Source organism: Xyrauchen texanus, chromosome 21 (assembly GCF_025860055.1).
Source record: "Xyrauchen texanus isolate HMW12.3.18 chromosome 21, RBS_HiC_50CHRs, whole genome shotgun sequence".
NCBI lineage: Eukaryota > Metazoa > Chordata > Actinopteri > Cypriniformes > Catostomidae > Xyrauchen > Xyrauchen texanus.
The window spans coordinates 29,372,535-29,384,948 of NC_068296.1; the positions used below are offsets into that span (position 1 = coordinate 29,372,535).

Below are 12,414 nucleotides of genomic sequence, written 5' to 3' on the forward strand. Positions count from 1 at the left end.
GCGTTCACAGTGTAGTTGTTGAAGCGTATCAGTTAGATTTAATATCCCATTCAGATTAATTTCAGTTGTTAGATGAGGGCGCTGTTGTGTTTGATACTCTACTGTTCGGTCTCAACCTTACAGTCTATGGTCTCAACGCTTGTCTTTGGAGGGCTGTGTTTAGGAAGGGGGGGCGTGTCTAAATCAATGGCTCAGTCTCCTGGAAGTTCCAGAATGGCTAAAACAGCACCTTTAAATTAGCATTTCAAAATAATTACATTTTCAAATGTCTCAATTTAATACTTAAGGTTATATAACTATTAAATGTGAATCTTAAAAATAAATGTAGGTACTAAATATATATATATATATATATATATATATATATATATATATATATATATATATATATATATATATCTTTTCAGCTAGATAACTTGCCCCTGGGCAGCATCGACCAATATCTAATAAAGCACTCATGGTTTAATGTTATATTATTATCAATATTAATATTACACTAACAGTTAATAAATTCATATGAAACTCCCAGTGTCACAAAGAGAATGTGCTGCTTTGCAGTGTTCAGTAAAGATGAGTTCTACAGCTCATGCTGATATTTGAGACGGCTAGTCTATTTTTGTCTATTCCGATTTCAACACACACTGAACACACATTCAGAGGCGCCACCAGAACACACTGTAGCTCAATAAGGTATTTCTCCTTTCATTACTTAAGTTATGTTTTTGTACGGTGAGGTAAAATGTAAGAAAACAGCTTTTAATTAACTGGTTGTTTATAGTTGTTAAAGGCCACGAAGGAGGTCAAGTTTTCTAGAGAATTGCTCTGCAAGGAAAAATGCTCCATGAAGGAATTAAATAATGTCTTTATTTATCCTAATAAGCCAAGAGTTGCATTTAAGTCTTGGCTTAGTCATTATAATTGGCTTGTATTAAGAACATTAGCAGTGAATGGGAAGTCCTAACTAGTGTATGTTACTCACTTGTTTGTGTTTATTCAAATCACCTTTCAAAGTCAAATCTCAGCTTCCTCTCGCTCAGTTTTAGTTTTAAGGTGTTTTATTATCATTACAAATATTTATACATTCGTATTGCCAAAGTGTGAGCTGAGCTGCATACAAGTACAACAGTGCTAAACAACATCTCTGTCTGTCTGTCAGTCAGTCAGTATGGATGTGTATGAGGTCAGAGGTCATCTAGATGTGATCACAGAGGAGTTGACGCTCAGTGAGGATGATGAGAAGGCATCTGATGAAGATGCATTTGTGTTAGTGCAGGAGACACACACATCTGATGTGTTCTGTGATCAGTGCAACACCCTGACACACAAGAGCGCTGCAGCACATGCACAGCACAGAACCATCACACTCAACGTGGCCGCCCAGCAGATAAAGGTGAGACCTGTGTCATACAATCATAAGCATTCATAAAGATTCATACAGCAGGCAACAGTGGAGTCCAAAAATCTGAGACCACATTGAACATAAGAGATTTTTTAAATCCAAGTTTATCCCAATTAATATTAACCTGGAAATAAAGGTCATTCGTCAAATGTAAGTACATTTGTGACATTGAGAATGTTGAACAGATGGTCAGATTTCCTTGCTTCCATTGAAGCACAAAAGATTTCTCTTTGAAATATTCTCAAATCATGCTGAGATAACATGGATGATCAGGTTTTGCTCATGCCAGCTCGAGTGGATGCTGTCATTAAAGCAAAAGAGACAACATGCCAAAAAGACATTATCAAATGCATGTTCATTTATCAATTCGACTTTTCACTTAAATTGTTATACGATAATAGGATTTGTCATAAAATATTTCGTATTCAATTTCGAAAAATTCAAAATAGAATTATTTTCACAAGTAGTCTCAGATTTTGGATCCCACTTTACGTCTGTGTTCATTGTAATTAAAACAGACTCCATAGTGAATCATCAAGATGTTTAATTTGATAACATGGTACTTTATTAATTCCCAGGATGAACTGTCTATATGCAGCAGTAAATTAAGTGAGAAGATTGTTGAGATGGAGAACTTTGCCAGTAACCTGGAGGAGATTTTCATCACTGTGGAGGTCGAGCGTAATTTCTGCTGTCAATCACATTATTTCAGTCCATGTTTTGAATGTGTGATGCTGAATGTGCGTGTGTGTGTGTTTGCAGGAGAATTTTGGCCGTCAGGAACAGAATCTGGAGCAGCACTATAATGAAGTTCTGCAGACGTTGTCACAGCGGCACGACAAGCTCGCTGCCGAGTTGGATGAACAGAAGAAGAAAAAACTGGAGTTGTTGTATGGTGAGCTACTAGACTGTGGACAAACCCTCGACACATCAAAACAGCTCATTGAAAGAGCGCAGAAAGTCCATCGCAGTCAAGACAAACGCGCCTTCCTGCAGGTCAAGTAGCATTAGCAGTAATGGTTTCATCTAATGAAAATATCTTATATGAGTGTTTGACCTGCCCCCTTCCTCTGATTGACAGGCTGTCATGCCAATTATTAAAAGGTAAGAAATGATGCATGAAGTTTGTTGTGATGACAGAAATAATTCACCCAAAAATGATAATTCTGTCATTATTTACCCTCATGTCGTTTCCAAATTTGAATGACTTTTTTATGATCTGTGAAACACAAAAGGAGATGTTTCCATACAATGAAAGCATATAGTGGCCAGGGTCTGTCAAGGACCAAAAAGGACAAAAAAAGTACCATAAAAGTAGTCCAAATGACTTGAGATCCAATTACTTATTACATCATCATTGATGTAATGATGTTGTGATGCACCAGGTTTAAATGTGCGCAAGAGTCACTACAGGAACTACAGTTGAAAATTAGCTGTAATAGCTCAACTGGCACATAGACAGAAATGTATATTGATGTTCACTCTTCGTGTAAATCTAAACTGAATAAAGAAAGAGTGAATGAGATTTTAAGGAAAGATTTTCAGTGACTAACAATTTAAATTTCAATGTTAAACTGTTGTGACTTAAGTGTTATAGTTGCATATTTAAATATTTATATGCAGTGCTGCTCCTAAACTTAGATTATAAGTCTACTTATAAAAATAAATGCATGTGAGGGATGTCAAAATTATTAGGTCACATATGCATTATATAGACATTTTTAAGTTGAAATTAACCTGAAGTATTATTTTAAGATGTAATATTCTGTGTAATCAGAGTCGAGCAATTTGCTAAAAAGGAAGTGAATGTGAAATTGGGTGTTTCTCTGGACTTTGAGGCGCCCACTGCAGATCTGACAGAAGTCAAACAGATGATGAACTCCATTAATGTGCTTCCAGGTCAGATGTCACACACCACATGCTGGCTATTTATATTTACATTGATATGAATTTTTAATACACACTGAAAAGAGCTCATTAGTATTTTAGCAGGGCATTACTGACATGTTTACAGAGCTTTATATTAGTTACAACTTTATGAAATTGAATGCTTGCACTCAGTAGGTTGAACTGTACAGATGGGTTGAACTGATATATTGTACTGAGTGTACAAGTGTGTTCAGCTCCGTCAGCTCCAGTTATGAATCCTCAGATGGTTAATTCAGCTACAGACTCATCTCTGCGCGTTTGCTGGAGTTTGTTTTCTGATGACACTGTGGAATTCTATGAGCTTCACTGGCGCCTGATCAGTGACGACTGCAGCTTAGAAACCACACAAGAGGGTAATACACACATACCAATATACCTGCAGTTGGTTACCATTCTCATTTTCAGTGACAACCTTCATGCTGCCATCTTTGCTCATCGAACCGCAGAATATTTTCAATTAATAACCTAAGCCAGAGGTTCTCAACCCTGTTCCTGGAGGCCCCCCAACACTACACATTTTGGATATCTCCCTAATCAAACAAATATTTTTCAACTCATCAGCTCGTTAGGGAAGAATCCAAGACGTGAATTGGGTGTGTCAGAAAAGGGAGTTACATACTAAAACACTTTTCACAGAAAAGTTTTGGTTTTTCCTCTCAACGAATTCAAAGTAATGTCTTAATTTCCACCATGTTCATTGTCACACGCAAGTCATTGGCTGTTTCTCAATGTGTTCTCTGTGTTCTTATGTTCTCATGGACTCATAATTTACTACTGAAGTTCATTCTCAATACTGTGGCGGAGTGAAAATCCGTCATAATGCACCTGGGTGTGACAAGTGTGCAGTGAAACAGAATGGTGCAGAGAACCTGTGGGAACTGTTGTTCAAACAGTCAAGGAAGGAACTGATAAAAAGCGCTCCGCACTAAAAAGTGTTTGCCGTTAAACAAATAACTCTAGTTGTTATTAATATAGAGTGCCGTGAGTAACGGGGAACTACAAAGAGCCTGCTGAAGTGCTCTATAATGGAGTTGTGATGGAACCGATCTTCTAAAGCTAAAAGTGATTGCTTTGGTGATCTGACCTGCCATCCCCTCATTTGTGAATCCCTTTTCATTCCGGCAAACCAGTGCATCACACACTGCAAGGTACATGCAACCTCCTGTACTGACCCAGCCCACAGTCCTCCAGATAGCTTGACCTCTTTCCCTTATACATACATAGTACACCTGCACACACACAGCCACAAGTTTAACTTCAGTTGTTTGATGTTGTAATGGTGTTTATTTTTTGTTTAATTTAACAGACTGTTTGTTTGATTTTGACTCGATTTGGATGGTGCAGCGGGAGAGGAGATCATGCATGCATCAACTGTCCAACATGTCGGTGATGCTGACGAAGGTTCTTGCTGACTTAGAGGATCTCACAGTAATACGTCGGTGGGAATTTACAAGTGTGGCAGATGTTTAGAAACAAATTGATTATCTGGAGTCATCGGAGAGGGAATTATCCACTAATCCGCCCATGACCAAAGTTGATTTGGAACATGTTCTTGAAAAGCTTGAAGATCTTGAGAATAGAAACCGCAGGAATAACGTCCGAATTGTTGGAATTTCTGAGCATGAGTAGGGCAGAGATATGGTGAAATTCCTAGACAAGCTTTTCCAGAGTCTGCTCGACATAACAGGCCACAAGCTGGAAATCGAGGGAACTCACAGAGTTATGGCTCGGAGATCTGCGAAGTTCCCGGCCAGTTTCAGAGTGGACACTGCAAATTACCGTGAAATATCTACATGCTCACACAAAGGATGTCTTTTATAAAGTTGATGGACTGAGTAAGTCATGGTATATACTTTTATGTGGCCTCCGAATTAATTGACTTGACCATCCGGGGAACCGGGACGCCTGTTTTGTTTCTTTTAGTGTTGGTTCCGCCTAGCGGCTGGTGCTTGTACTGTTGAATAACACTGCTTCGGAACAGCTGTGGATGAATCTGTTCGTTCTTTGTGCTTATGCCTCCTGCTGGCTGGAGTTTGTTTTGTGGAGTATTTTTACAGTACATTGGAATGATTACGTCATCTGCTGAACTCATAACAGCTGGCTCACTGAACATTCGCTTGTAATTTTGAGCAATCCGATGGCAAAGTTGTCACGGGGGCTCGTGGGCGTTCGTGGGCCTTTTGAGTTTAGAGGGATTGACGCCGGTTGGCGTGTTCGTGCTTAATTTTTTTACTAATGGTGAATGTGGTCTGTATAATCTTGTTTTTGACAATTTATTTGTTCTACTTTATCAAAATGTTAAATGTTAATATAAGTGGGTTATCTCTCTCCAAATGTAATGTGAATGGGTTGGGGCACCCCATAAAAAGAAGATTATTACTTTTCTTAAAATAAGAAATATGATATTGTTTTTCTTCAAGAAACACACCTTTCTCCGCAGGAAGCTGGAAAATTTGGGAGGATATGGGGTAGACATGTTTTCTTTAATGCTGGCTCAAGTAAGATCAGGGGAGTCATTACGCTGATAAACATCTTCAATTCAAATGTCTCAAACAGTTTAAAGATAAATTAGGGTGATAAATTATTGTTTTAGCTGAAATTCAGAGGCAAAGGTTAATATAATATTTACGCACCTAATGCTGATGACCAGGCCTTTTTTATAGATCTTGAAGGGATGTTGCAAGCTGCTGGCATCTCTCATGATATAATATTGGGAGGAAACTTTAATCTTTTGATGGACTCAGTCCTTGATCATAGTGAAGCAAAAGTGTGTAAGCCCCCTAGAACAACATTGACGCTTAACAGGATGTGTAAATATCTTGGTCTTACAGATATTTGGAGACTTTTGAACCCATCTGGGAGGGACGATAATTTTTTTTCATCAGTCCATAAGATTTATTCTAGAATAGATTTTTTTTTTTAATATCCAAATCCCTCATTTCATCTGTTGTTGATTATTCAATTGGAAATATTTTAGTCTCAGATCACGCCCTGGTGAGTTGAGGTGTTGCCACATACAGAGAAAAATACATAATTTAGTTGGTGCCTTAATGTATCCCTTTTGCAAAATCCTGATTTCCAACAAATATTAAAAGCTGAAATCAGTGTTTATATGGAGACCAACTGATCCTCAGTATCCTCTGTGGGCATGGCTTGGGAGGTGCTTAAGGCGGTTCTTAGTGGTCAGATTATACACTATGCTTCATTCATCAAAAAATCAAAATCACGAGAACTTGTGGAGTTGGAAGGAAATATTAAAAGTGCAGACCCAGTGCTGAAGCTCCGTTTGTCATCTGATGGCCTCAGAGAATTGACCCGATTGAAATATATATACTGTATATAATACATATATATAATACATAAAATTGTCACAGAAAGTGGAGTTTTGGTTATTCAGGGCAAGACAGTCAAACTTTGAGTCAGGGGACAAAGCAGGAAAACTTTTGGCTAGATATATAAAGCAGAGAGAGTCTTTTTCTTCCATTCCCTCACTGAAATCTGCTGGTAGTGAAATGTTTACCTCGGCCATTGATATTAATAATACTTTTAAAGAATTCTATCTTTATCTCTATAGTTCCACATCTACGTCTACTGATGAAGATATTAGAAACTTTGTGGAACCATTAGAACTCCCTAAACTGACGACTGAGCAAAAAAATTATCTTGATTCTGAGATGACCTTGGAAGAGCTTGCGAGGTAATTAAGGCCCGGCCTACAGACAAGGCTCCGGGGCCAGATGGCTTTGCCGCTGAGTTTTTCAAATCTTGTGCTACAGAATTGGCTCCACTTTTGCTAGAAGTTTATACGGAATCATTAAAGAATGGAAAGCTTCCGCCAACCATGACATAAGACTGTATCTGTCTGATTCTTTAAAAGATCCAAGCGAGTGTACAAGTTACCGTCCAATTTTCCTGATCCAGTTAGATTCTATTTTGTAAAACATTCTGGCTAATCGATTAAGTTATGACATCACTTATAGATATAGATCAGGTGGGGTATATTTGGGCCGCAACTCTTCTGATAACTGGTCAGTGGCGAATGATCAATCTCCGGTCGATGCCATCTCACTTGATGCTGAAAAGTCTTTTGATATGGTAGAATGGGATTATCTTTTTATGATTTTGGAAATGTATAGGTTCGGGAGTACATTTACATTTATTCATTTTGCAGATGCTTTTATTCAAAGCGACTTACAAAAGAGGAAAACATAAGTGAATCATCTTAAGGAGTACTTTTATTGGTTGGATTAAGCTACTTTATAGACATCCTGTAACAGCGGTACAAGCAAATGGATTCATTTCAGATTATTTTACTCTGGATAGGGGCACCCGGCAGGGTTGCCCTCTTTCACCATTATTGTTCTGTCTTGCCCTGGAATCATTAGCAGCCACAATAAGAAATGAGGTGGATTTTCCAGGGGTGATTGTGGGAGGTATGGCACATAAGCTTTTGCTTTACGCAGATTTGTTTTTATTATTCGTCTCCGACCCAACTAGATCTATGCCTTGCCTCCACAGAATTATAAATGTATTTTCTAAATTCTAAGGATACGAAGATAATTGGTCTAAATCCGAAGCTTTGGCTCTGATAACATATTGCCCAGTCACAGCTTTTCAGCCGGATGCCTTCCAATGGCCCAAAAAAGGGCATTAAGTATTTGGGTGACGTGAATAACACTTTTTGTTTTCCATGCAATTACAATATTAAAGCAATTCAGGAACACAGTTCTGGAGTTATTTTGATGCATAGTCTACATAAAGAATATGGCATGCAACTGCCAAACACAGAATAAGTCTTTTAATCCACCAGCATCTAAAATCTAACAGGACCACACTAACCAGCCAAACCTTGACTCTGAGAACTAACTAGGGACCTGCACTATATCAAGCATACTTGAAGATAAAGGAGACTCACAGCCAGTGTTGGGTGTATCCGATTACACAGTAATTAGTTACTGTAATCAAATTACTTTTTAGTCAACATGTAGTGTAGTGCATTACATTTTAAATTATTGTAATCAGATTACAGTTACTGACTTTCAATGAAAGAAATTACTTTTAAGTATATTAATTGTGCTTCAGTAATATGTATGATACATTTAAAATATGAATTAATTTGTATGTTTGTTAATGTTTCTGTGACAGCTGAAGGGTGTGCAACAATGAGCGAGGAAATATTATATATATATTTTGAACGGAAAACCAAAAACTCTTCTAGGAAAAGTGATCTAGAAAGTAACGTAAAAGTAAAATAATTAGTAATGTGATTCATTTTAAATGAAGTAATTTGTAAAGTAATCTGATGACATTTTAGAGATGTCATTTGTAATGGAATATTTATTTTGTGTAAGTTACCCAACACTGCTCACTGTGTGTGTTATCAGTGTGTCAATTAAAAGTGAAGGAGACGCATTGCACTGTGTGTGATCTGCTGCCTAACGCACAGTACGAGCTCTGGGTCACGGCCACCAACACCACCGGCATCAGCCCAAGCAGCGAGAGAGCCGTTTACATGACAGGTAAACATCATGCATACTACTGCACAATACTAGTGTATTTGTGTACAGAGCTGTGTGTAATGTTCTGCGTGTATTTGCAGTTCCTTTTCCTCCTGTCATTAAGCCTCGCGAGTGTGTGAACAGTCTAGACACGGCGTTGATTCGCTGGGAGTCTGGAAACACAAACCCGGTGGAGTCGTACACACTGGAGTTCCAAGAAACCAACACAGACAGAAACTGCATCACAACTGAGTCAGTGACACACACACAAACACACAGTCTTATTGTGAACAATCATCAGTATGCTTTATTTCAAAGAAAAAAAATGTGTCTTTGTAATCTTTCATCAAAACTTGGTCCACCTCTGAACCAACTTTCCTTTTCGGCTGTCGTCATTAAGCCTATTCTTCAACCACCTGTCATTAAGAGACCACTTTACACCATTCAATCAATCCCACTCTACAGTGTTTCTCAAATATCCCATTTCACCTTTGACTGTGGCACTTTAGGTCCATCGTTGCAATTCCATCCTGCGAGTGTTTGGTGCAGCTGCAGCCATGGAAACAGTACGTCATCCACGTCAGAGCCGTAAACATTGGCGGCCAGAGTGCAAGGAGTGAATCAATCAACATCGCCACCACAGGTTGAACATCACACCTGTAAACATTATCAGCTGTCTAATAAACACAATTTTATATTGTGCATGTTTACATATACGTAGGTACATTTTTTCACCTGTTGGAAGAAACGGCTCATCCCAGTCTGTCACTGTCAGCTGACGGTTTGACCATGTTTTACCTGGATGAAGATCTGCCTCTGAGTCACATGACATTCAGTGACAACACCTTCGCCAGGTCACACGCCAACATCCAATCAGCTCACAGATTAATCACTGAACCAAATGCCCTGCCGACACTATAATTGCTGTCTCTCCTGCAGGTGTGTGGCGGTCCTGGGTGACCTGGTGCCCGTCAGGGGTCAGTATTACTGGGAGATCGAAGTCGATGAAACGACAGAGTTTCGTATCGGAGTCGCGTATGAGGACACGCAGCGCAACTCTTACCTGGGAGGGAACAACACATCCTGGTGCATGCGACACATTCTCACGCCATCCAGGTGCGGCCACTGAGCGCATGAGAGTACAACTGATCACATGCATGAGCTTTAACTCAGAAGTTGCATCCACATCCGTGCACCGTTAGATTATGTACTGCATTTGATGAAGAAAGAACTTCTTGGCTGTAACTAAAGTATGTTTTTTAGGTATGCAGGTAAGTAGTATGAATACATTGCCGACAATGCACAAAGTAAGCCAGTACGACAAAATGACGTCACAGTAACAGAATTAACTCTTGCGTACCGGCAGCTCTGCTGTGATGGAAGTACCATTGCCCAGAAGGAGAAACGCTCATGGGGCCCCACCCCGGTAGGAACGGAGAAACTATCATGAAAGGATTACGGTGTTGTTCTGAAATCTGACTGCATGCCAGATTCAGACTACCCTGCTACCTGATTGGCCCTTAGCCCCAAAGCCCAACCCTAACCTCATTAATCCCTACCCCTTAAGCTCATCCCTACACCTACCCTTAAAAGTAAGGATACCAGGGAGCCCAAATTCAGCACTACACCAGCACTGATTCTCAGACATCATAATTTATTTGTCTTGTGACCCTAATATATGATGTAGTAACAACCGAGAAAATAACTCTCTGGTTTTTTCAAACAAGTCTACAATTTAACCACAGGTTACAACTTTTATTGTATATAGTACTTATAGTTGAAAGGAGTTACTCGATTTTCGGTTATACTCCACCATTTTTTTTTTATTTGGGGTTTTGAATTTGATGTCTCCTCAGCTCTATTTTACATCATGTTGTAGTCCAAGTAGAGTGAGTAGTATGTTAACATTGAAAATGCAACAAAAATAAGTGTACTATGAATACCTAGATAGTGCACTTCTTCAACCATCAAAACGGAGTGTGGAATATTGGACACTTTGCTGTACTTTGCAGTAGGGGCAGAATTACATGGTTGCTACTGGTCTGACAAAGAATCTTTAAATAATAAATGTAGTAACTAGCGAAACTTCAGTAAAGACAGCATTTTAAGTTAAATGCTTTACCATCACCCCACACTGTATGAATATGTTTGTTGTTTGAGTTACAAGTGTTGAACTGAGGTTGGCTAATGCGCTAAAGCTAACAGCAACACAATTGTATGCATCTGAAACATCACTTCCGCCATCTTATAAACGGTGAATGCTTCAGTGTAGTAAAAAATCCTTTGTGTTCCATTTGGGACAGTACTACACTTTGAAAAATCATACACCACATGGCTGAGTGCATAGTGTATAACTTGAGACACAGCTCTAGTGTTTTATGAATACTTAGGATTCTGACATACTACACTTCTTTTGGCTTACTATATACTTGTAAGTATGCATACTGAGACAGAGGGAGAGAAAAACTGACAGCTGAAAAACTAAAACATTTAAATGCAGGCTTTTCAACCGGAGGTCAATTATAGTAGTACAGGGGAATAATAAACTGAGAAATGTCTTAATATAAAATGCTCTATATTTTTAAATGGATTCATAATTTTGTTTAATTAGTTCTATTACTTTTTTTTATGTATAGTCTAAAGAAATAGCCTCTCTTGATGAATCCGGGACCTAGCAAATCATAGTCTAGTTAATGGAGAAACTAGGTCAACACCAGTTGATCAATGTAAAAATGTTATTACAGTGAGAAACTATTGATTTTACATATGAAGGTTGACAACACCTGGTTTAAAAATTAAATGCTCATTATCTCACTGTTTTATAAATACAATTTTGTCAGGACAATGTTTGAATCTTATCACGTAAAACTCACACAACATGGTCAGGAATGTCAAAGCTTGTCAGGCTTCAGCTTAAGTGACGAACACAGACGAGCAGGAACATTCCAGAAACTCTAACTTTGAATTCAAAACTTGCACTGTGTGGACTTCCATATCATTTTTAAACACCATTGTTGCAATTTGGCAACACTTCAGAGTTTTTTTTTTTTTTTTAAATCAGTGCCTCCTAAAACATCCTAAATAAGAGAAAACATCATCCAACTGCTAACATTTGAGGGTTAATATATACTTGATTATTCTCTTGCAGACATAAATACGAGTTCTTGCACAACGGTTGGACGCCAGACATTCGCATCACGGTGCCGCCACTACGGATTGGCGTGTTTCTGGATTGTGCTCGTGGAATTCTCTCCTTCTATAATGCAGCACTGCAGCAGCACTTGTACACGTTCAGCTGTCACTTCCTGCATACAGTTCACCCTTGTTTTGCACTGGACAACCCCGGAGCCATGATGCTCTGCACCGGAACACCAACTCCCGCTTATATCACACAGCACTGATGACATAACACACCCATCTCAAGATCTTAGGACAAAAATTTACTTTTAAAATAGCTAAACAATGACAAGAAAATGATTTATTAGCTTTAGATGGATCAGTTGATTGTGTTCAAGTGCAAAGCTGAATAAACGACAAACAAGATGGTCTGTGGTTTGTTTTATTCCATAGGAATAAATGTATGTCATA

General features: G+C 38.6%; 1 protein-coding gene across 3 annotated transcripts; it reads left to right on the top strand.

Moving 5' to 3' along the window:
* Nucleotides 1-556: 556 nt before the first annotated feature.
* Nucleotides 557-12,229, top strand: LOC127661552 (fibronectin type III and SPRY domain-containing protein 2). Of its 3 annotated transcripts, none has more exons than XM_052152308.1 (13): nt 557-690; nt 1,157-1,390; nt 1,978-2,073; nt 2,162-2,395; nt 2,481-2,503; nt 3,177-3,298; nt 3,523-3,681; nt 8,713-8,847; nt 8,928-9,078; nt 9,336-9,469; nt 9,548-9,680; nt 9,766-9,942; nt 11,975-12,229. In XM_052152308.1, the coding sequence occupies exons 2-13, from the start codon at nt 1,166-1,168 to the stop codon at nt 12,225-12,227; spliced, it is 1,842 nt and encodes a 613-aa protein (XP_052008268.1). In that variant the 5' UTR covers nt 557-690; nt 1,157-1,165; the 3' UTR covers nt 12,228-12,229. The 3 variants fall into 3 exon arrangements, with proteins under 3 accessions (XP_052008268.1, XP_052008267.1, XP_052008269.1); XM_052152307.1 differs by having other exon boundaries at nt 592-690; nt 1,161-1,390; XM_052152309.1 differs by having other exon boundaries at nt 652-690; nt 1,274-1,390.
* The last annotated feature ends 185 nt before the right edge of the window (nt 12,230-12,414 follow it).

What these genes read in the sequence shown, in the direction of transcription:
- LOC127661552 (XM_052152308.1), top strand. Translation starts at nt 1,166, where the DNA reads ATGGATGTGTATGAGGTCAGAGGTCATCTAGATGTGATCACAGAGGAG. An exon ending in TGGCCGCCCAGCAGATAAAG is followed by an intron (nt 1,391 to 1,977) that starts GTGAGACCTGTG and finishes ATTAATTCCCAG; the next exon opens with GATGAACTGTCTATATGCAG. An exon ending in CACATTCTCACGCCATCCAG is followed by an intron (nt 9,943 to 11,974) that starts GTGCGGCCACTG and finishes ATTCTCTTGCAG; the next exon opens with ACATAAATACGAGTTCTTGC.